The sequence below is a fragment of the Chlorocebus sabaeus genome, chromosome 7, assembly GCF_047675955.1.
Source record: "Chlorocebus sabaeus isolate Y175 chromosome 7, mChlSab1.0.hap1, whole genome shotgun sequence".
Taxonomy (NCBI): Eukaryota; Metazoa; Chordata; class Mammalia; order Primates; family Cercopithecidae; genus Chlorocebus; species Chlorocebus sabaeus.
The window spans coordinates 65,106,245-65,132,136 of NC_132910.1; the positions used below are offsets into that span (position 1 = coordinate 65,106,245).

Genomic DNA, 25,892 nt, shown 5'->3' on the forward strand with positions numbered 1-25,892 from the left:
TTCATAGTATATCTAAAGGGGTATGAAAATGTACACAACAGAATGCTGAAAATTAGCATATATATAAGATTTATTATAAAAAGGAAAAAATGAAATCAAATATTAAAAGTTGAGCCCTCCAGTTTCTCCTTTATACAATGTTGTATTTTCCAAATTTTCCACTAACTGTATTACTTTTAAAATCAGAAAAACATAAAAAATAACACATGAAAAAAAGTAGTTTAATGAATCGCCATTTTTAGTTGGTTTAAAATGTGTTTTTTTGGGAGGAACCTTTTACTTGCTGCAAGTTTTCAAGATTAGTGATTCTGTGCCAAGAGAAAGACACATGCAAATATAAAAATGAAACAAGCACCTTTTCACAGGGGAAAAAACTGTCAAAAATAGTCATTTCCTTCCTTAAAGTTCTAAAGCCTAGCTGATTTTAAAACCAAGCAAATAATAAAATAGAGAAAAGGGAAAAGAGGATAAGAGTCTGATATTACTTACATATCACATTACCTATGTCAGGGAAATCAAGAGCAAATGCTGTTTTCCCTGTGTAATCTGATTCAGTTGTGATTGAGTACTAGTGATTCATGTGGTGCTGTTAACTAGTGAGATGATCTCTTCCTGCAGTACTCCCCTCATAACCTTGGGTTCAACTACTCTTCAATGCATTTGCAGATGTCCACTTATGGCATCTGTCTTTAAAACACTCCTCCTTTGTTGGCTGTTGCTTACTATTTTATGACAGTCACTGTTGTTATGGATGTTGTTTTAAAATCGTTCTTTACATGAATAAACACAACACCGTCAGATTACATGGCATGGAGATTCATCAGTTAAGGTAAGATCAAATGAAAAAGAACTCATCCCTATTTCTCTCATTAGATAAAAAGCTTTGGTAGAATCTACTGACCTTAGGGCCCTTATGCAGGCTGTCTGTTCCCTCTGCCTACAATATTCCTCCCTGCCCCCGCCCCGGGGAGCCAAATGACTTCCTTCCTCCCATCTTTTAGGTCTTCATTCAAATGTATTTCACCTTCTCTATGAAATGGTCCTGACCAACTATTTAAAATTGGAATACTCCAACACCCTTTATTTCCCTCTCTGCTTCCTATTTTTCCTCAACAGTTATCACCATCTAATACCCAGTGCTTTGTTTACTGTCTGTCTCCCCCAAAAATGCAAGCTCCATGAGGGCAGGGATATTGGTCTGTTTTGTTCCTACTATACACCTAGAAATGTAACTTGTTGAGTGAGTGAATGATATAGGTGAATTTGCCAGTGTTATAATTTTTGAGATTATGTCTCATAAATTTAATCCATCTATGATTTATACCCTGAGATAAAGGATCACTTGAAATCTCTCTTGTGGTTAGAAATGGGTCCTAGGGTTCAAGGACCTAAAATTGTCACAGTTCCTTTTGTACTCCTGAAACCTTAAAAGATGGAAGAAAACCTCCAGTGAGGTAACCAAGGAATTATGACCTTTGGCTGTTACAGAGCTCCGAAAAAAGATGTACACCGTGTCAGAAGGTGTTGATGATGCTATCTAGGTCACAAAGGTTTAGAACTTTCCCCAGCACACTTTCTCTTTTTATAAGTTTAGTCTGTATGTAGTGTCAGAATGAAAAGAGTTCTTGTTTTACCTTGGCAGTTTTTCGAATGTTTGACTTTGGTATCCTAGAGGAAATGGAAGAAACTAGTTTCATTATCCACAAAAATTGAGTCTCATAGGAGGACCTGATACAAACCAAACCAAACCAAAACAAACAAATAACAACTTTCTGCACCGGAATTGCAAGTTCACTAAACAAAGATTTGATTTTATCTTAAACCTGAGCAAGAGAAGTAATCTTTGAACTATAGTGGTTCATTGGGTAATTTCTCTTTAGCCAATGTTATGGGCAAATGATGTCCTCCCAAAATTCCTGTGTTGGTATACTAACCTTGATACTTCAGAATGTGACTGTATTATTTGCATATAAAGTGTCTAAAGGGATAATTAGGTGAGAATGAGGTTATCAGTGTGGGCCCTAATCCAATATGACTGGTGTCCTTACAAGAAGAAACGAGGACACAGACATCATACAGAGGGAAGACCATGTGAAGACACAGGGAGACGACAGCCACCTACTTGCTTAGGAAGGAGGTCTCAGAATAAACCAAACCTGACAACACCTTCATCTTAGATTTCTGGCTTCCAGAGCTATGAGAAAACAAATTTCTGTTGCTTAAACCACCCAGTTTGTGGTACTCTGTTACTGGCAGTCTTAGCAAACCAATACAGCCAAACAAGAAATGCCATAAATTTTTGTCAGAAAAAAATGCTTGTAAAGAGGTAGATTTATATGTCAGAGTTGTTTTGTTCTCTCCTCAAACCAGGAGGTTCCTTTTAGTCAGCTGGCAGTACGTTTTGTTCCTACTATACACCTAGAAATGTAACTTGTTGAGTGAGTGAATGATAGAGGTGAATTTGCCACTGTTACAATTTTTTTTTTACCCATAGTAGCCATTCACTTAAGACCCTAAGATGCACCCACTAAGTGCAGGATACTAAAAACGTCAAAGCAAGAATAGAAATTGAATGCTCCTACACATAAAATTAAAACATCTGCGGCCGGGCACGGTGGCTCAAGCCTGTAATCCCAGCACTTTGGGAGGCCGAGACGGGTGGATCATGAGGTCAGGAGATCGAGACCATCCTGGCTCACACGGTGAAACCCCGTCTCTACTTAAAAAAATGCAAAAAACTAGCCGGGCGAGGTGGCGGGCGCTTGTAGTCCCAGCTACTCGGGAGGCTGAGGCAGGAGAATGGCGTGAACCCGGGAGGCGGAGCTTGCAGTGAGCTGAGATCGGGCCACTGCACTCCAGCCTGGGCGACAGAGCGAAACTCCGTCTCAAAAAAAAAAAAAAAAAAAAAATTGAAACACCTGTAAACTTTTCAGTGAAAGATTTTGCAAATTCTACATCACTGTTACCCCTTTTCTCACTGCTTCTAGATCAGAAATACTTAGGTTAACAATAAAATTGAGGGAGCTGGGACAGTAACATTTTTCCAAAATAATCAAACCTATTATCACAGAATCTAGTTTACACATATTTCTGGATTTACTTTTTCTTTCCTGTGTTTTTCTTCTTTGTTTCTTATATTCATCACTTTTTAAAAATTTTGAAAACAGTTATGCTATTTTATAATTCATGAGAGATAAATATTCTGAAGTCCTTTACTATTTCTGGAATCAAATCAGTAACTATAAGGTGAACTTTTTTGTTTTTGGAGACAAGGTCTCATTCTGTCACCCAGGCTGTCTGAAGTGCATGGCTCATTGCAGCCTCAACCTCCTGGGCTCAAGCGATCCTCCCATCTCAGCCTCTCTAGTACCTTGGACCATACATGCACACTACCACATCCAGGTAATTTTTTCAGTAGTTTGTAGAGATATGGTCTTGCCATATTGCCCAGGCTGGTCTCGAACTCCTAGGTTCAAGCGATCCTTCTGCCTCAGCCCTCCAAAGTGCTGGGATTATAGGCATAAGCCACTGCACCTGGCCTAAAGTAAACTTTTAACAGAATATATGGAATGTAATTGAGCTGACTAAAGTGATGACATAAATCCTGTCTTTCTATACTTCAGCAGCAGTAGCTGAGCAATTCTTAAAGACACATAAAAGCACTATTCAAATGAGACCTTATATTATTTTTTAAAGTGTTTATACATAATCATAAACTTTTGAAAAAATATATATATAACTTCAAAAAATTGTTATACTTGTTTCATTTTTACCTTCACAACTATTTTCCCAATTAGGTAAAGGATTATTGTTTTCATTTTATACAACTCTACAGAAAGGACATTGAACTCATTAACATAGCAGACTCCAAATTATGTGGTTAAAATAAAGCTAATATAATCAGGGATTACCTAAATTTATTTATTTATTCTTTAAATTACACTCAGGTTTTCCACTGGTTGGTATACAGTCAACTTTCAGCGCAACAGGAAACATACACTATTAATTAATTTAGTATCTTTGTTTCTACAAACTTAGTTTAATTTTTCACATTTCTACTTGAAAGATTGTATCAAAAAACAAACAACAAACACAGAAAAACTTTGAGGAATCAAATGTAACCAAGATTGAAAGTTAGGAACCTATTTTTTAAAAGTTATAAATATTCTAGATTATCAAATTAGCATTTTATTGTGGTATATTAACATAAAAATTTAAATTAACATTTTAAAAACATTAAAAATATGTTCTCACCAATATTAGGGTGCTTCAAAAGACGGCAGATTCTAGCTTCTCTTTCTAGTTTCTGATGATCTGTTTTAAAAAAACAGAATAAGGCAAAAATAAATAAAGCAAAAAATAATAAAACACAATAAACATCATAACAAAATGACATAAGGCCTTTGCATTTACTTATCCTTTGATTTCATTTTGAAACAATGATAATTCAAATTTAGAATTCAGTGAATAGCACATAGTTCAACAATCTAATTTTATTTTTCATTGACTTGATGTTTGACAGAGTGCAGTATAGAACAGTGCTAAATTTAGACTTGGGGAAAATAGTGGAAATTGCACAAAACAATACTATTCTTTCTCATTTTTACATTAAGTATATATTATTGTAACAAGTTAAATAACCCAATATAGACATACCGATTTAGAGCAGAGGATGCATATATGGAAATTGAATTGCCAATAGAATAAGTGCTAAATCAGGTAATTATAGTTTATCCCTAATGGAGAATGTTCTCTGTTCAGTCATACGCTCTGTTAACCACTTTCCTTACAATTGTTGGTTCAACTTCCTAAGTTTATGATGCTCTTCCTAATATCAAAGATTTCCAAAAATCCCTAATTGCTTGCTCATCTTCACCTTTCTATGTTTCCCTAAACATTTCTTTGAAGAAACATGAACCACTATAAACTTGTGTTTTAAGAATTATCTTAATATTCTTCTTTGATTTTTTGGTGGCGGTACATATACACATAAACATAACCAAAATCACTCATCACAACACAAAATAAATGGTAGTGAGAGACAGAAACATGGTAGAAACACATGTTGCTGATAAGGGTAGCAGTGTATAGTGGTCATTAGTTGAAAACTTATACACAAAATATCTGATTTAAATCTTAAAACAACCCTCGTATATTGGCAATATTATCATCCCTATTTTAAAATACAAATACCAGTAGTTTAACACCACTGCCTTGATTAATGCAAAGCCTCCAGCAATCTCATCCTCTGTTTCTTTTGCATTTATGATGCAACACATGTCAACACATATAAAAATGTCAACACTTTTTAAAATAAAAGGCAAATAATGTTTTGGTTTTAGTTTGGAAATAGTTTTGACTTTGAAGATCCCCTAAGAGAGTTTTTGGCACTCCCTGGGTCTGCAGACGCACTTTGAGAACCACTGGTGTATGCTATAATGAACTGTTGTATATAATGTAGATTTTTTTGGCCATTTAGAAAAATATTTTAAACACATACAGTGCTATTAATAACTCAAAGTGTCAAAAGAAAAAAAAAAACAGTGTCTTAATAAATCAGCCCAGCATTAGATAGTCTCTGACAGTGTATTTCCACTATATCTGGATTCCCAAATACAAAGACAGATATTCTCTGGACCTACCATTATCTAAAATTATACCTACTTCAAATAAATGTAAATTCTTCAAACTCCCTATCTTTTTAACAAGTCCTTACTCTTAAGCTACTTCCAACTTATTTAGAAGTATACAAGCAAATACAAAAAAGTAAAGGTAGATTTTGAAAATGCCTCTAACAGCAATACCATAAATACTGCAAAGTGTTACACCTAAAGTATAGCAAAGAGGCCGGGCACAGTAGCTCACCCCTGTAATCCCCACACTTTGGGAGGCCGAGGCAGGTGGATTACTTGAGGCCAGGAGTTCAAGACAAGCCTGGCCAACATGGTGAAATCTTATTTCTACCAAAAAAAAAATACAAAAATTAGCCAGGTGTGGTGGTGGGCACCTGTAATCCCAGCTACTCAGGAGGCAGAGGCAGGAGAATCACTTGAACCGGGGAGATGGAGGTTGTAGTGAGCCGAGAACGTGCGCTGCACTCTAGCCTAGGTGACAGAGGGAGGCTCTGTCTAAAAATAATAATAATAATAATAATAATAATAATAAAGTATACGAAAGACATATGCTTACAGAGATTCGAATTTTGTTATGGAGACAGGGATATGCAAATATATGTGCTAAACTATGTGATTTTTTATATATATATATCATCCGAGAAATACATAATTATATTAAAATAAAGAATATAAAGGAAGCAAAAGATCTTTACAGACAGTAAGTTCTACGGAGTTTTTGCTATAAACATAATTATAAAACTTTATATAGTTTATCGGTGTGGGCTGAACCGTTGTTTCCCCATAAAATTCATATGAAGCCATCCTAATCTCCAGATCCCAGAGAATGTGACTGTATTTGGAGATGGAATGTTTAAAGAGGTGACTGAGTTGAAATGCAGTCATTATTGTGGCCTGTAATCTAATATGACTGGTGTCTATATATGAAAGGGGAACTAGTGCATGACATGCGCAGAAGGAAGATCCTGTGAAGACACAGGGATAAGACAGGCATCTACGAGGCAAGGAGAAAAGTCTCAGAAGAAATCAATGCTTCTGACACCTTCATCTTAGACTTCCGAGCCTCCAGAACTGTGAGAAAATAAATTTCCACAACTGCTTATTTAAGCCACCTAGTCTGTGGTACTTTGTTGTGGTAGCCATATCAAACTAATACATCTAATGTATCAATTTTCTATTGCTATGTGTCCAACACCTCAAACTTAGGAGCTTAAAACAACGCACATGTATAATCTCACAGTTTCTGTGGGTCAGGAACTTGGCCGTAGCTTAACCGAGCCCTTTGCTTTAGGGTCTCTCACCAGGCTGCAATCAAGGTGTCAGCCATGGCTGGGGTGTCATCTAAAGTCTGAGGATCTCCTTTCAAGCTGGTATAATTGTTGGCAGTACTCAGTTCCTACAGGACCTGTTGACGTGAGGGTCTCAGTTCCTAGCTGGCCGTTGGCTGGAGGATGCCCTCAGTTCCTTGTATGTGCCAATATGGCAACATGTTTCATCAAAGTCACCAAAGGGAAGAGTATGGTAAGCAAAAGGGAAGGTCACTATCTTATTTAGCCTAATCACAGAAGTGATATCCCATCATGTTTTCCATATTCAATTGGTTGGGGGAAAAAAACCTAGGGTGGCCTAATTTCAATGTATAAGGGCATGAACAACAGGAGGCAGGATTATTAGGGCATCTTAGAATTTGTCTGCCACAGTTTTTTGTTTGTTTGTTTGTTTGTTTTTTGAGACAGAGTTTAGCTCTTGTCGACCAGGCAGGAATGCAATGGCGCAATCTCGGTTCACTGCAACCTCTGCCTCCCGGGTTCAAGAAATTCTCCTGCTTTAGCTTCCCAAGTAGCTGGGATTGCAGGTGCCTACCACCATGCCCAGCTAACTTTTGTACTTTTGGTAGAGATGTGGTTTCACCATGTTGGCCAGCCTAGTCTCAAACTCCTGACCTCAGGTGATCCACCCGCCTCGGCCTCCCAAAGTGCTGCCCAGCTAATTTATGGGCATGAGCCACCGTGCTCAGCCCACAGTAGACTTTATAACAATAGTACTGATGGGCTTTCTCTGAAAAGCAGCTTCACTTACTTTTTCTTCCATATAATCACATAACTTAGTGACCTTCTATGAATCATAGGCATTCTGCACTCTCCCACTGGAACATGTTTTGACATCCCAAACATGATGATATGACTAAATTCTAGTTTCCATTAAAACCAGAAATTAACAATAATGAAAATGGATATCACCTGGTATGTTTCACATTTAACATGAAGTTCACAACTTGACTTTCAGAGAGAGTAGGTAGGTGAGGAGTGATTAAATACCTATTACAGTATTACCAAAAAGCACATTTCTGTATTTATCCTGCTAAAGAGATAGATTACTTTTAAAGTCTCCTTTACTTTTAATTCCGTCAGCAACAAAAATTATACATCCTACCTCATCATTCCCAGCTCTGACAACTACAGTGGTGAGCGATAAAGACAGATTATAAAAGGCAAGACAGCCATAATACTGTTTGGCACCATTTGAAGATTTTCTTTTATTATCCACAGGCCCTGAAGCTAGTGTGGAACCAGCCTTATTTATCATTTAATATTTATTAAAGTACTTGAACTATAATAGTTTGGCTTTATTTTTCCTTTGAAGCTCAAGTCCACACTCTTGTATGAATCAAATATAACTCTTTGGGCTGTAATCTCATCAGGTCTGATAAGGTACATACTGTTAGTAATATATGGTTGAAGACCTGGCATATAAACAATGCCTTAAGGAAAATACATCATCATTTGGTTTTGACATGAAGTCAGTGGGGGAATAATATTACCAGTAGAAAGACTTCTGGATTTTAAAACATTTCTTGAGAATTTCGGTGAAATGTTATAATATTACTTCCCAGTTAAGATATGTTTTAACTTACAAAATATTTTATTTCGAATGAGGTGGAAAATGTGAATTCAGACCTAATGAAGTAAATTCTTGACTCCTGTTCCAAATCAAATTTTAATCTTTATGTAAAATAATACTCCTGATCACAAATGTAAATTAAAGTGCTACCCTGATTCACTTTCACACAGCAATAGAAATATCACTAAAGCTATACAAAGCAACAATATATCTACTCTGGCAATATCAGGGAATAAGCTCTTACCAACAAGCAAATTTCAAAAGTACTTACTTACTCCTCCAAATACCCAAGTATTAAAATATTAACCTCATTAGGCAGTTGGGGGAAGATCTAACAGTCATTGCTTTCTTACATGAATGACATATATAAAAGAATTTCATCTTTTTTGACACCACTGAGTCCTCATTATTAGCATTAATTATTACTCTGCTGTAATCCAGTGAAGTACTCAGAGGCTACAGAGGTGTGAAAACCCACAGGTACCTGCACTACCTACCAAGTGCCAAGGGAGGGGTTTGGACAAAAGGAGGGGTTGCCTTCTGTCATAACTGGTCAGTTACTGCCCCTTCCAACAAATACACACGCATGCACACACACACATACACGCATGCACACACACACACGCATGCACACACACACATACACGCATACACAGACATGCACATGCAGGCACACACACACACACATATAAGCATAAAACCTAAGGAAGGCCTGAGTTTGCCACAGCCAAGAAGGTTTAACTCTTCTACTCCCCCTCCCCACAAAGAGAATCCCACTCCCAAAATAATCTTATATCAAAATTACAGAGGAGTTGCCCATGGGCGCATGAAAAATGGAATGTTTAAAATCCAGCTCTATCACTAATTTTTACCCTACTGGCCTTTCGGCTTGTCAGGTTAAGCTGCTGAGCTGCTGTGTTCCCTATTCTTATCTCCTTAGTCCTGACATTTCCTGGCCTTATGCTCCAGTTTGAGGTCAATGCCTCAGATCTGTTTTTGAGGGCAAGTTAATCCTCCCTCCCTGGCTTCCTTATGACAACCAGCCCAACTCGATTTTGAAATTTTTCATATGTTTCATTTACAAGAAACTACAGTCTCAAGTAAGAGACATTGTATTTGCCCCTCTGGAAGAAACCTGGCTGGCTACTCATTCTCAGAATGGGGGAAGATAAAACTAAATGTACCTAAACTATTTGAAGTTTTATACTGTTGCATCCGCTTATTACATTTTTTTTTTTTTTTTAAATCTCTTCATGAGTTTTTGCTGTCAGCTGTTAGTGCTGTCAATGTCTCCAGTACATAAAACAGTTTCAGGTACACACAATAGCTATTCAATAAATGTTTGTTGACTGAATAAATGAATGAAGGACGAATGCCCCTTCTTTTTTCACAATTGCTGTGAATGGAGAACCAGAGAAAAGAAAAGCATAAAAATATAATAAATAAATAATATTTATAAATATACATAAATAAATATAATAAATAAATAACCTGGAAGTGAGAACCTAGAGATCCTCTCTTAAAAGAAAGATGTACTTTTTAGTGCATGGATTCTGGAGCGCTATAATGTAGCTACTCAGAGGCCTTTTTCCTGGAGGCTTTGGAATTACATTCTGAATGCATTTTTCTTGTTAGAGAAATTGTGTCTCACTAAATGAGGCATTCCTCTAGAAAGAATATAGAATCTATCCATTTAAGTAGGTCACATTTAAAACCAGACTGCAAGGTAGAAGGAGCTAAGGAAAGAGCCATTTCACTACAAAACCTGAACAGGATGTATATAAATTTAAAGCTGTCATATCCATTTAACAAAAAGTTTTAAAAATTCATAATTAAATATTACAAAACTATGCTATGCCATTGTGTCATAAATTTGAATTTTTAACTATTTGACCTAGACTCTTTCTGACATTAGGGACCAGTCCTTCTGCTGCCCACAATGCCCTGGAAGAATCAGTAAGATCCTACAACTATATAGGATGATGTTCTTTTCATGGCGAAGTAGAATTAGATACAGATGCTGAAAACTCCTACGTCTTAATTTAGAATGAAAGTCTCTGTATCTTAACTTAGAAGTGAAACCTTTTGAAAGTCTATTCTGTGCAGGAAGCTCATACAAATGTAGATTATGAATTATGATATGAGTCCAACCTTGATTCTATATGGACTGGAAACCATGGCTTCCTTGTGGAGAAGCTCCACCCCATCATTTGGAAAAAAAAAAAAATTACATGAAAAAAGAACCAAGCCTCTACTTCATTTTACCTTCTTTCTGCAGTTTCACCTATGGAGGAAAATGGAATTTTCAACTGACTGCAGAGGAATAAAAACCCATAACGAAGGTCCCTAATTTTGTAGAACACTAGACACATTGTAAGAGACAAGCCAGAGAAACGGAAAGACCTCTGGCTTCAGAGTGGACTGGACAAGAATTGCTATCCTGGTTCTACCACTGACTACTAGCTAGGTGTCCTAGTTACTTGACCTTTCCAAAGTTCCTTACATAACACGGGCATAAAATACCTAGCACCAGGCACTGTATCTGGAACAAAAGAGGTCCTCAAAAAATCGTATTATCAACATTATTATCATTATTATTGCCTAAAAATGTGTACAACTTTAAAAAAACTAAATTCCTAAAAGATACATTAAAAATTATATTAACTGCATCAAAAATTATTTATTTTACATGTATCCTAATATATTATAAAAATAACTGTTTTTCATAAAATCATATGATGATGCCCTCGAGGCCACTGATAACAGAAATAGTGGGAGAACCACTGGTATCTATGGTCAGAAAGAGACAAATTCAATACAGTAAAATATGGACAAAAACTCAAAATTATTCAGTTTTACAGTATACGCTAAACATCTCAAAAATAAATAACATAGAAAAAAACTATTATTTGTCTGAGTGTAAAATTTGTAAATAAATAAAACTGTCCAGTTTTATATACAAACTTACTATACTCTTTTATTCATTCATTTTGCATACCTGAAACATATCTCTTCTAATTAATAGTTTATCATAAAACTGTTTAAGAGGGAGCTGCTGTATAATATATTCTCTTTCACAGGACTGTAAAGGAATAAATATTGAAATCTGATGGCACCATTCTTATGTTATCCTACAGAAGAAAGTATTTTCCCTCTTCCACTTCAATAATAGCATCCATTCAGAGATATAACATTATATCTGTTATTTAAAAAATGCTTTACACAAAATTATGAAAATGTAATGCAAAATCTACATCTTATAGGGCTCTTGTTCAGTTGCAATTTAAGTGAAGATACAACTTATTGTAGTCCTTTTAAAATTATAAACTATAGTGAATCCTAACTTATATAAAATGTTTTCATATAAATGTTTATTTAATGTCTGATAATATAAACTATCTACATAGTTATTAAGAAGGAGATGGGCATACTCTGCTAAGATCTAATAGAAGTTTCAAGAGACCCTCTTAGTAAGCCTTATACTACTTCTAGGTGATGGGCTAAGGGGAATTTGAATTGAGCTTTTATCCCTTGGCCGGGGGGAAGTGGGAGCGTAATTGTGCAGAACAGGGTACATTGGAGGAGGTATGGTGTTGAATGGAGACTATTGGTGGACTGTAGATTTCCTTTGGAAGATCAAGGAAGGAGATGGGCAGGAAACCCTGATTATAACCCTCGTAGCTCTACCTGACATTAGCGATCTCCCCTCAGTTATCATACCTTCTGTGATGGTGTTGCTGTCTTCCTCTCATGAGAGTGCCTCTGTCTGCTTGTGTGTCTGTCATTCTATTAACATGGCTACACCACTCATTGCATGTTCCAAGATATGAAACTTGTCTTATGAAGGTCACCAGAGGATTTAGGCAGGAGGAGTGAATCAGGAAGCATAAGAAGAGGAGAGTGGTATGTAGAATGGCCAGATAGCCAAGACATGTCCCTTCAGGAGAAAGAGGATCCAAGCAATATTCAGTAGGTCAGAGTCAAGGCCTTTGCAGAGGAGGAAATCAGAACTTCCAGATGGCATTAGGAAACAAGGTATCAGACCGAGTTCACACAAAACAGATGACCATCTGTCAAAAGTACCATTTAAAACTATTACGGCTGGGCGTGGTGGCTCATGCCTGTAATCCCAGCACTTTGGGAGGCCCAGGCAGGCAGATCACAAAGTCAGGAGTTGGTGACCAGCCTGGCCAACATGGTGATCCCCATCTGTACTAAAAAAAAAAGTACAAAAATTAGCTGGGCATGGTGGTGTGCACCTGTAATCCCAGCTACTCTGGAGGCTGAGGCAGGAGAATTGCTTGAACTTGGGAGGCGAAAGTTGCAGTGAGCCGAGATTGTGCCACTGCACTCCAGCCTGGGTGACAGAGCAAGAAGACTCTGTCTCAAAATAAAACAATAATAAATAAATAAGTAATAAAACTATGATGTCTCAACCAATTGTTAATATTGTAAATAATAAGCCCTTATATAAACCACAAGTTATAAGGATATTAGTTGGTGCATATTAAGAATTAAAGAGGTTTAAATTTGTCTATATCTTTATTTTCATTGTATATCAATAATTTAATTCACATAAATTATTCTAATTATACTATTATAGAGGACTAATGAGATAATTTTTGTATAATACATTAACTCTACCCTCAGTCTACAATCAAATAGTACTCTTCCTTAGATGTAATTTTGCTTGCGAGAAATTTGCAGCACAATTCCATTTTGACTTTTAGGCACAACAGAGCTAAGTCATTTGAGACACTTTGTATTAAAATCCTTCAAGCTTTGGCTATCTAGAGATTAGAAGGACCCAGAATGGAAACAAGGCATACTAAAGATAAACAGAATCCATCCTTAACCATCTTTTTCCAGTGTCCCCAATGATTTTTACAGGCAGTTGTATAGTAACACAAGAGAACACTTACTTCAGGGATTTTGCTTTTGTTTTTCTTATTGTGGTATGATAAACATATTTTGCTATTCTTAAGCATTTTTTCCTAAGAATTAAGTACACAAATTTATTCAAAAACTGAAAACTATACAATATTTATATGGTTTTCCACAGGAAAATTTTCCTTAGGTAGTTTAATACTAACACATTGAAAATAGAGATAAAAGAATAACTTTGGATAACAATTTAGAAGAATAAAGGGAATGAAATGTAAAAGAACACTGATGTTTTATGGTTCCTCTAAAGCATGTGGAACATGCCGTTATTCATTTTTCTGTGACTGAGTTCTCCTAAGAGGTAACTGTGAAGGTAAAGTAGCTTAGGCTTCTGGGCCCTTCATATGCACAGACTCCTGAAAGGACCTCATCAATGTTTACAGGCTCATATGTTTTCATAAAAGTTGCAAAACATGATATCTTAACATTAATCAGCTACGATCACTATTTCTTTCCACTCTTCTTTTTCCTCCATCACACTTTTCTTTGTGTTGGGTGACACTGGAGCAAGCACAAACATTTTTGAGATCTAACAAAAGGGAAGTTGAGCTGCACTGAACATACATTTAGTTTAGGTTTAATAAAACATATTTACTTGGTTTGCAGTCACTTCTATGTTGAGGTATGTTACTGTTAGCCATCCCAATGTAGGATGTTTTGGAAATACACCCACCTCTCAGTCTGCCATGAGATAACGATGTAACACCCCAGAGGTGGTATCAGCATATGAATTTGAACTACATATCACCCTGCAAGTGTGTGAACAAACGAGGAGGAAAAATGTTTTTGCTATTTTTCTGGAATTTGTTATGCTTTGTAGTATTTGTCTGCCTTTTAAAATTTGTAACTTCTTATGACTATTTCATCCTAAATATATATTCACTTTTGAGTTTAATTTTTTATTTGTAATCTTTTCTCTTCCTTAGGAAGAACCTCCCAGATTGCATACATGTGAGGTGCTGCTAAGCCTGGATGCATGCTTCTTGTTAACGCTTATGAAAAAAAGTAGATGAGAATGTATTGTTTAAACTGTAAACATAAAAAGACTTGCATATTAAAATACCTGAGATAATTTATAATATTAACTTTCTTCTTTAAGTGAATAAAAACTCATTTATACTGCTAAAACTAGTCATTAAAATCCCATACGTATCTTATGTTACATTAGTCATGAGTGACCCACCATAGTAAAATGATCACTAAGTTGAAAGACAAGGTAAAGAAATTGACTTCCAGTACAGACTCTGCCAGGAATGGCAAAAAAGTAAATCTTAGACATGTGTAAAGCTATATTTATTCCTCTCTATCCTATTAAAACACTCTAAGTTTGAGATACTATGTATTTATTTGTAAAGGAAAAAGTCCTTATATCAGACATGCTACTTAACATATTTGTAATTAATATTTTATTAAGCAAACACAAGGAAACTGATAGCTGTTTTGGAAGATGAAGTAACATATTATGGTCTAAGTACTTGCAAACTAATAATTAAACTAGCAATTATAAGAATATCCTTTGAATTGAAGAAAGAAAATGAAGTTATCATTTATTGAACTACAATCCCCAAGTTAAAAAGTGTAAGACACTTAAAGTCTTACATCTATATATTTTAATTCTATTAATTAAATTAAATTAAATTAATTAATAATTTAAAAATAAATAAAATTAATTTAATTATTTATTCCTTGTTTACCACAGTTGTGAATGCTTTTATTTCCTATACATACACACACACAAACACACACATAAATGAGGTTTAATGCAGCCACCTAAATGGAAAAAAAAAAATACTACTGAGTCAGGATATTTAAAAAGAAATTGTGTATCCCATGTACCTCAAAAATATGTAAAACTATGACACATCAATTAAAAATATAAAACAAATGAAATCTTCTGTTTTAGTTGAAACCTTGAAGGCTAAAAACAAAATAATTATCAGATACAAGTGCCAAATCAGAACTTGCCACGGGTTCATTTGAAGCCATTCTGTCATCAAAAGCCCACTGCTTGCTTTCAGCTCTACAAGAGAAAGTAACGAGACCCCCAGAGAGGACTACTCTGGATAGAGTGGTCAGAACATTCTGTACTACCTCCTACTTCACACCACAAAAAAGCTTACTCAAGGGTACCAAATTGGAAGGGAATGAGTGTCTCTGAGAGAAATATTTGAAAAAATGCATCTCCTGGAGTTAGAGAAAAATAACTACTACCTATTTTAAATCTGACTTTAAAGGCAGGAAATTGTGGCTGGCTAGCTGTCCTGAAATTGCAAAGCCCGGAGTACCCTGTTGTGATCAGGCTATGCTTCTATCAACGGCAAGAAAAAGATGCACCTTTCCCATGGACAGGATACAGGGCCACAGGAGGAATGATCTCACAAGGGACAATGACCAAAACGACCACCTGGCAAGGCAATGTAATCCCAAAAGAGGGGTGTAATGCCAAAAACCCAGGAGCTGCAAAGACAGCTAAAAACATCTAGCCAGGGGTGGCATGACTCTCATCAGAGGAACTATACCCAGGGGTACCTAAAAGGAGTTATCCAAAGAGACAGTCAGCAATCATACATCTAACAGAGGGTAGCAGTGCAGGTTGGAACTGCACCAGTGACTCAGACTTGCCCAGTTCCTTACAACCCTTCTCTAAAGGGCCCTGAGGGCAGCCAGTGAGTGGGAGAGGAAGTCAGGTGACAAAGAGTGTCAGTACCACACATCCCCTGGTCCAAAGAGGCTGCCAAGCCTCAAACAGGCCCAACCTGAGGGAAGAAGTTTTAAATGATTACTCTGATCAGGACTTTTAAAATCCTGAAATGAGTCTGTTCTTGTGACTAAAAGACACGGCAAAGCTCTGAGATCTAACCAAGACTTCTTAAACGGCTGAAATAAATATATTCAGTGGGAAGAGGAATAAAGTAGTTCCCACTTGCATCCCACTAAAGCTAGATGGCTAGAATTCTGATTACAGTATTTTAATAAAATAGCCATATATTATAAATATGTAACAAATATATAATCATCTAGAGTTTGAATTTACTGAATACCATTGCCTTTACATCACATACCTCTGCTTTCACAGTTCCATGTCCAATTCCCTTTGGAAGCAGAGCTAGGAAGAAAAATCTAGGTAGGTTATACTAAAACGGTTGTTAAATATGCTTGCATATTTTTTTTTACAATCACCTAAAATTTGTCTAGATAACCTACACTTCAGGAGTGTATCATCTTATTGATTCTGATATTGAAATTATGATACATCTGAAATGCAGAATAAAATTCCCCAGACTGAACAGAGTGGTATTCTTAATTAATCATCATTCTAGATGTCATCTTTCGTCATTCACTGGGAAGAAACATTTACCTTTTACCTAGAATGCTCTGTCTCAGGTAAGTACTGCATCATTTAGAACACGTATTTGGCATTTCCATGGCATTACAAGTGGGTCAGGTCTAAAGCAAGAGCTTACTGCAACTCTGCCTGGCTTGAAGCCCACAGTTTACAAGGAAGCATATTAAATGCCACTTAAATTGGCTGTGGTTCCTTCTACATTCTGAAAGAGGAAGATTCCTCTATGTGACCAACTTTAAAGCTGGCAGACAAAAACCTGTCCAGGCTGGACAGTTAATTTCCTCTCCCATGTGAAATTAACAGACCTACTGCCCACCTGCTAAATGTCTGTCTGCAGAGTGATACTGAAAACAATTTCTGACTTGTGTTAATCCACAGATATTCTCAGAGCTTAAAGAAGGCTTCCTAACAGATGGAAAAGGGGTGGCAAGGGAAGCCCTATGTGCTTAGTGGGTTTTTTGTATCACAGTTAACAGAAATCAATGACTACTTCCCCCAAGAGAATAAGCAACAGAGGCACTCAGGAGGAGTTTCTACTATTTGCTCCTTAAAACTTGAGACTCTAGGAATTCTGCCAAGTGACCTGGAAACAAGGGACTGTGACCAGAAGCCTCTGAAGAGAGCATCATGCATTAGATTCTTGCCGTAGAATCAAACATACTGCTAACATCCATGCATGCATATTCCATCTTTGACAACTGACCTATCTTCTACACAATAGAAAAATAAACTCTTTTTCTTTTCATATAGCCTAATTCCTGACTTTTCCCCTACCTTTGTTTTACCCTTTCCTTTCACCTTAACATTGGTTTTAAAAATCTCATTGTAAAACATGATAGATTCTCACTGAAAAACATGTATATTTCAGCTTAAAGAAATAAATATGATGTAAAACTACTCCACTACCTAGATATACCACTATTTCCATTTTGATGAGTGTATTGCCAGTCTTTTCCTAGGCATATATATATAACACATTGCTTTCATCTTTAAAATCATAACTTACACACTTTCATAAGCTGGTTAAATCCCTTAGGCAAGTATTGGTACAGAGAGATTGCTCGCCAGCCAGATAAACAAATGGAGAATGATAAAAGTTTACAAACATGAATGGAGGTGCAGACAGGGGAAGATCCGTTCCAGTCAAGATGTATCCCCATCATATCAGAGAATGCCCCTCTGCAATTTCTGTCAAAAGGATCTAACTCATTGGTTCCACAAAAAGTTGGTATAAATGGTAAAGTTCCCATGGAATCAGGGAAAGTAATTATTCTGATTAAAAAGTTCATCTCTGAAAGAAAATAAAAAAACATGTGACTACTATCTAATTAATGTAGATGCAAAGGTAATTGTAGTCAGAGAGGTAAAATTCCATGTAAAGTTTACAAAATTTGCACATGTGCATAAAATTAAAAACGATAACACCTTCCATCTAAAAGAGCTACATATTTCCTTCATTTGTAATTTATCACTATGCTTTATTCATTCAGAACTACCAGTGGTAGGCCAAGGTAGGCCCTGTCTTTGGGTAGGCCAAGATCTGTATAGCTTCTATACAAGTGATTATGACACAATTCCTATCATCTTGGAATATGCAAGCCAGATGAGGAAACTCCTTTAGTTCAGATTTTGATATATCTGTATAATGCCCAAAATATAATGAACAATTGGGAAAATATAACATCGAAAATCAAGAAACTTTATCTCTATCATACAAACCATTCAAATCTTACGAAATGTTTACTAAGCGCACTAAGTGGTTCTCTTTCCCCACTACCATTCAACCTTTCCCCACTACCATTCAACCTATTCTATGTATTAAAGACTTGGCATCTATCCAGTCTTCTAGTTCACTGAAAAATCTGCCAACATTCTGAGCCATTTCAACAGACACAAGGATAACTGGTCTAACACTGAGCCTCTCAGTTTCTTGACCTCCCTGTCTCCAGTGGTCTTCATTTCCACTCGATTTCAGTCACCACTCTTGCAATCATTCCTTGAAACTTGGCCATCCTCCTCCAGAATCAGGGAGTTAAAAATCACAGTTGCTGATTATAAAATGCCCATTTTCTAGATTATTCAGTGTCTCCCAGAGTGACTTTTTGTTCAAATCATCAGGAATACCAGTCCACTGACTCCTCCACTGTTCCTAATCCATAAGTCTCTTTATTTACTTTGCTCCACACAACTCTATGCACTCTTTGACTCGGTCATGCTAGACTTCTTTGAGTTCCTCAAATGTGCCATTGAAGAAGTTAAAAATATACCATTCTGGCATAATGACTATTATGAATTAAAGGTACTTGAAAAACAGCAGGTAGAAGATCATTCTGGCCTCCTTTCTGTTTCTTAAAAGCAGGAACTCTGAAAGGTCCTCTCCCTAAACCAGAAGGAAACCAACATTCTTATCACCAAGGATGGAAATTTGAGCCAAAGAAAATTCTGTACAGAGCTTGCTAAAATGGCTCTTGTCTCTTAAGCTTCTTTGTATAATTTTGTTGCTTTTTCACAACTTACTATTCTTTGTTCAATTCAGTCTATAACTGATTCATTCTAATTGTTTCTTTGGGTCTTCATTTCTTCATGAGGGCTCCCACTGCTGTGTAAAACTTATATTAAATAAATAAATTCCTGTGCTTTTCTCCTGTTAATCTGTCCTATGTCAATTTAATTCTTAGGCCTCGCCAGAAAAAAACCCTAAAGGAGAAGAGCTAAAATTCAGCCTCACTCCCCTACACTATTAGGTTGCCTTCAGAACCTTTGTGCATGCTATCCTGGCTGCTGGAATACTAATTGCTCCTCTGTCTGATTTATATCTATCTATTCATTCTTTACATCCTAAAGTAAGTATCTTTTCTTCAAGGAAGCCATTCCTAATGTGGCCAAACTCCCTATCATTGGCTCACATACATAGTATAAATTCTACCTCTATATTGTACTTGACCCATTTGTGATTTCTATTTAGCTGAAAGATATTTTTTATTACTCTGTCTCTAACAAAATAAAGCCCAAGACAGCAGGATCTATGTTGATTTTTTTTTGTTTCACCATTTTATACTAGCTCCTAAGACAGTGCATGGCCCATAGCAATACTCATAAATATTTATTAAATGCATTCAGAATAAACAGGAAGAAAGGGTATCAACAGGAAAGTGAAAGTAACAGAATGGAGACTATATCTGATACTTTGGCTTACTTCCTTCTTGAAGGAACTTGCTTGTCTTACTTCCGTCAGACATGAGGATAATCTGTCAATCATCTAGAGCCTGCTCTAAGAATCAAGCGATGCAATACCATCTGAATAAGAAGGCCTATGTCAGTACTGGCCCTTGGATAAGAATTGAGTAGATTCTAGAAAATTCAGTGATTACTGGATTGACAAAAATTGGTTTATTTATTTATTAGGTTATTAGGTTATCAGAAATCTCATATATGTGATATATATGATATGCTCTCAATGACAGGCATTGAATTAAGGAGATAATAAGTCAAGTAAAAATAATCCCATGTATACAGAGGAAAAAAGTTGCTTTTCATGGCAGCAGAATACATATAAATCTAAAGGGGATATCATACTAGTGTTAAGTGGAAAATATGCATGGGATAGTATCTAGCAGCATCTTGATAAAGCTTCAGAGATCAAGTGAAACTGTCTTTTAAAACAGCTATGCAATAACAGCTATGTGATAAAATAAATGTCATGAAAATAAAGATTTTTAAAGCTATCTATGGTAACATCTCAAATAACTAGAATACTTTATAATTTGATATTTTATAATTTGATACTTCTGGTCAACTGAAAATCAGGCTGCCTGCAGGTTAACAAAAAATACCCTTTTCGTAAGAGTTGTCATTAGAAATCCTCATAAGCTAGGTTAACTCAAGCCCCCTTTATAATAAGAATAGTCCTATGAAGAAGCTGCTATTAAGAGACACGCTAAGCTACACACTAGAAATAAGCTGAGCAGTAGAGAAAGGTGGATCTGGGAGCTCTTTAGTAGGCTATGGTGGGACATTGGGTAATGGACCCAACCTTACTGACATCACTTTCCTCAGCTGTAAGACATTAAATCATCATTCCCTAGGATCCTTGCAAGACTTCAAAGCCTTTTAGGCATCTATTCTCTTCGTGACATCAGTGGACTAAACTAAGATCTTTTCCGTTTCTGTGATTTTATAGTTGGTTCTGTGATTCTTTTATTTTTTTCAGTTTTTAAATTTTAGTTGACACATATTATAATAATTGGGGTATCAAGTGATATTTTGATACATGCATACAATGTATAATGATCATATTAGTGTAATTTGCATATCCATCACCTCAAACATTTGTCATCTGTTTATGCTGGGACCATACAAAATCCTCTCTTGTACCTATTTGAAAATATATAATAAATTATTAACTATAGTTACTCTATACCCTACAGTGTTGTAGAAGACTAGAATTTAAATCTAACTAGCTGTGGTTCTGTAATTCTTAAAGGTCTAAATGGAGCAAAGTAAATCCAGTCCACGGGCATTTCCTTCACCCAATTTTCTGAATATTTAAGTATAAAATACAAAGACAGAAGATTGCAGATGTCATGAGTATACTGCACAATGATCTTTCATAAAATGAACACACATGTGATCAGCACGCAGATCAAGAAACAGATGTGGGTGCCATAACCAGCACCCGGAAGCCTCTCCTGCTCCCTGCCCCTACCTCCACACCAGAATAACCACTATTCTGATTTCTAATAGCAGCAATTTAGCTTGTTTTTATATAATACTTTATGTAATAGAAATAACACACTATGTACTGTGCCTTGTTTTTATTTTATCCCTGGAACACATTCCACTCACATAATGCTGCTCTGTGGTTCTAGTGCAACAACATTGTTAAGAGCTGCAAAACTTAAGATGGATGAATGGAAAGATTAAAAAAAAATAAGGAAATATGAAAGGTTGTTAATGCTAAAGAGCACATTAGACTTTCAAAGTCTTGTTCTAACAGATATAATTAACTCTGTGACCACAACGTAAATAAACAGTGTGCAAAGTCAAAAGTAGCTTAGGTTTACTAATACATATATGTCAAATTTTAGCCTCTTACCCTCTTCTCTACTAACACATGTGGTTGTTTTTTAAATACTTGCCTCTTCCCAGCCATTTTATTTTCTTTCTTAATTCTTCCCTAGATGTCCATCATATATTCCAGCCATATATTCTCTAGTCTCTACTTTGCTGTCCTGATTTTAAAAATCAATAATAACATGTAAAAGAAACCCACAGAAATAGTAAGTCATATCCCTTAACCATGGGTAGAGAAAAAGCAAATTTTTAAAAAAACTGAACTGAGTTTTGACGACTCTGATTTCAGAACATAAAATCATTTTAAGCAAAACTTCTAAATGTAAACCGCAAATTAAAGAACAAACAAAGAAATACTAGCCCTCCATTACAACAGGAAATCTAATTTGGAAACACTCAGCATACAACTTACTTTATCAGATAAACTTCATAGTAAGTGTCAGGCTTACTAGTTTTTTAAGACAAAGATAACCAAATCTAAACTATTTAAGAAATAATGAGAAAAAAGGAAAGGAGGAAAGGAATAAAGGGAAGAAAATCCTCTCACAATGATTCATTTGAAGACCAGCTAAAGAAAAGTTACCTAAAGTGACTGAACCTTTCTTCTTGGGTATGCTTTGTTTTAATATGAAAATACAATTTCCAAATTAATAAACTACAGAATATGAAACAAGTCTATTATAAACAAGTCTAGTAATTTGTGGCTTGAGGATTTCCCTCCTACTAGTCCTTTTTCACATTATTATTATTTTTTTCTTTTTTTAAAATCGAGACAGTATCTTGCCATATTGCCCAAGCCAGTCACAAACTTTTTAAACATTATTTAAGTTCTTGTCATTGTTCAGATTCTGTGGAAGCAGATGCTGAGATGGCTTATAGGGTATAAGATATTTATATGGAAAACCTGTAAGATTTTTATCAAATCTGTAAAGGAAAGGAGAAGGAAGAAAGATCAGGAAGCATGAGAAACAACCATGAGGCAAATCCAATGTCTCAAACTAGTGGAGCACTCTAGAACAAACCCTGTCCATCAGAGTTGTCTAGTGCTGGGGTCTTAACTTGATAATCAGATGTGAGATGCCACAAGAGGGAGATGGCTTTGGGAGGGCCAACTCTGTGAAGCTGAAGCTGACCCTGACTGCTGGAGGCTCTGCTGACTGCCTTCTTTGGAGGGGCATCTGAATGGTCTATCTCTATGTCTGTTACAGTTCTTTCATAGGACATGAGCTTAAAAAAAAAGTGTAATAGGTTCAAGAAGCTGAGTGGGACAAACAAACAAAAAGATATAAATTAGAGCAACTCTAGGGTAAGTTCCTCTTAGGAATTATCTGGCTATGGACTGCTGCTTTGATAGATGAGGACACTGAGGCACTCAGAGGAGGAAATCTGCCTAGTCACATAGAACAAACGTTCTTTGTGCTATGGAAAAACCTGTCCTTGGCCTGAATGTGGGTGACTCCCATTAGGATATGGAGTGATGGCACCATCCTGTGCAAGGACTAGACACAAATGAAGGCCTTTTAACCACAGGTCTGATTTATGAAACACCTTTCTCTGGGGCAGCACTGGGAACTTGGCTAGCATGGGCTAACTAATCTTCACCATCTCCCTGTGAGGAAGGTAGGTCTCAAAGACCATTCCCCTAAATTAGGAATCAGAAAGAATGAAGTACAAAAGGATTTCTGTAATTTTCCTATAATCATTCACTAAATTATGAAGTACTGGAAGACCCAGGTATTACTGAGCTCCCTGTTGACTACATTTACTGAAACAAATATTACACAAATATTACATTTTACTGATAGTCATCTTTAACCTATATTTCCTTCCCTTTATTCTTCCTATTATGTGCAATACTTCTGTATAAAAAGTGAAAAATGAGACACACTGTATGATACGATTTGGTTGTGTCCCCACTCAAATCTCATCTTGAATTGTAGTTCCCACAATTCCCACGTCAGGGGAAGGACCTGGTGGGAGGCAACTGAATCATGGGGGTGGTTACTCCCATGATGTCATGATAGTGAGTGAGATCTCATGAGATTTGATGGCTTTATAAAGTGCTTTTCCCTCTTTACTCAGCACTTCTCTCTCCTGCTGCCATGTGATGAAGGATGTGTTTGCTCCCCCTTCCACCATGATTGTAAGTTTCCTGAGGCTTCCCCAGCAATGTGGAACTGTGGGTCAATTAAACCTCTTTATAAATGACCCAGTCTTGGGCAGTTCTTAATAGCACCATGAGAATGGACTAATATACTGTATAGTCTTCATTTTCAGTGCAAAGATAGTGAATGACATGGCCAGTCCCAAGAAAACATTCACCAATCCCAGAAAACTTCAAGACTATTTTGAGTAATAAAATCTTACCTCAAATTTTATGCTGAGTTAATTCCATGCTGTAAAAATAAGTGATCATAAATTCAGGGGCAAAGATCACGGATAAAGACACCCAGATAATCCATTATTTAATCAAACTCTCTACTGAGATTTAAATGACAACTGAAATATGAATATTTTATTTAAATGACTTGTTTTACATATGCCAGGAAACATATTTAATTTCAAAAAAAAAGAACAGCCTTTTCCAGTTCCATTTTATCATTTGAATAGTTTTTAATTCCAGTTTGCTGGTTTCTCCAGCACAAAGGATATCTATACTCAAAACTAATATTCTCTACCAAAATATAGTAGAAAAAGCATGGGATACAGGAACAGTGGATCTGAGTTTATTCTACCCCTTCCTTTCTGGGGAAATTGCTAAGCTTAATTTTCCATGCATATATGATGGAAGATGATAATGCTATACAGGTAACTGCAGGAATTAAGTCAGATTACATATGTTAAACTTTGCATCACAGAATAGGAGCTAAATGTTTTAGTTGCTTTGATATAAAACGAAGAGCAATCTTCAGTTTTAATTTATTCATTTTAAAAAAAAAAAATTCCAAATATAAACTGCTTTAAAAGAAGAGGAAGGTATATGAGAAAGTTATTAAAATGTATTTTTATATGTGAAAAAATTCTCATATAAATTTATAATTTCATATTGTAATTTATTAAAAAGTCACTCAGATTTTTATAAATAAAATTTTAAAATATAGCTTCATTTATTTTTTCAAATTTCAGAATATTATTCACCATTTTTATGCACTTTCAAAATTTATAATGAGTACTCTTTCTTCTTTTGGATTTGAATCTCTCATTTACTTCAGTACCATTCAGACTTCAACTTCTTGCTCAAGACTGAAAAAAATTACAATGCAATTACGAATAGGCCATTTCCTCCTTCTTTCTCCTCTACTCCAACTTAAGTACCTAGAATCCTCACATAATCTCCAATCTTTCTCATATCTATTTTACTAAAATTATGCAAAATATCTATAATTTGAAAATTAGGAATTGTATTATCTTAGCATTTGGTTCAGTAAACACAAGAAAAGTGTTCCTTTACAATGACTATTATTCTAAGCAAATGTTTTAAATAAAATATTCTTCAATTGAAGTCAAAATTAGTCATCGAAGTTTTGCTGGAAGAAATAAGGACTAAAGTACATGGGGCCCTATGACTATAATAAACCCATCTGCATTCACTGCTTTACTTAGAGAAATAAAATACTCTTAGTTTCATCATGTTCAGTCATCTGCTAGCTACCCTAAATACACTTGAGTCACATGATCTATATAATGCAGAAAACAAATAAGAAGGTATTTGGAAATTAGTTAATGCTCATCCAACATCTGAAAACTGCCTTTCTAAATTAAAGTGAAGAGTGAATAGAAATCTGAGGAGTGAAATATTTTAAACACAACTAATATGTGTTATTTTACCCTATTCATGACATTTAATTGGTGATCTCAACTCCAGGTAATAGGCTGTGTGCACTTATTTTTCCCCACCCACTTCCTATCGTACGCAGACAAAAGAAACTATCTCAAGTGGGTGTAATGGTTCAGTTTCAAGCATTTCAAAATCCTCCACCACCTGCACAGGAAAC

General features: G+C 35.8%; 1 protein-coding gene across 7 annotated transcripts in view; it reads right to left on the bottom strand.

The window, feature by feature from the left end:
* The window catches only part of CAMK2D (calcium/calmodulin dependent protein kinase II delta), a 315,871-nt gene that overhangs the window by 202,488 nt on the left and 87,491 nt on the right, over positions 1-25,892 (bottom strand). For all 7 annotated transcript variants that reach the window (XM_007999632.3, XM_037991198.2, XM_007999628.3 and 4 more), the window contains exon 3: positions 4,255-4,314. In XM_007999632.3, the coding sequence (XP_007997823.1) occupies positions 4,255-4,314 (60 nt within the window). The remainder of the gene's footprint in view (positions 1-4,254; positions 4,315-25,892) is intronic.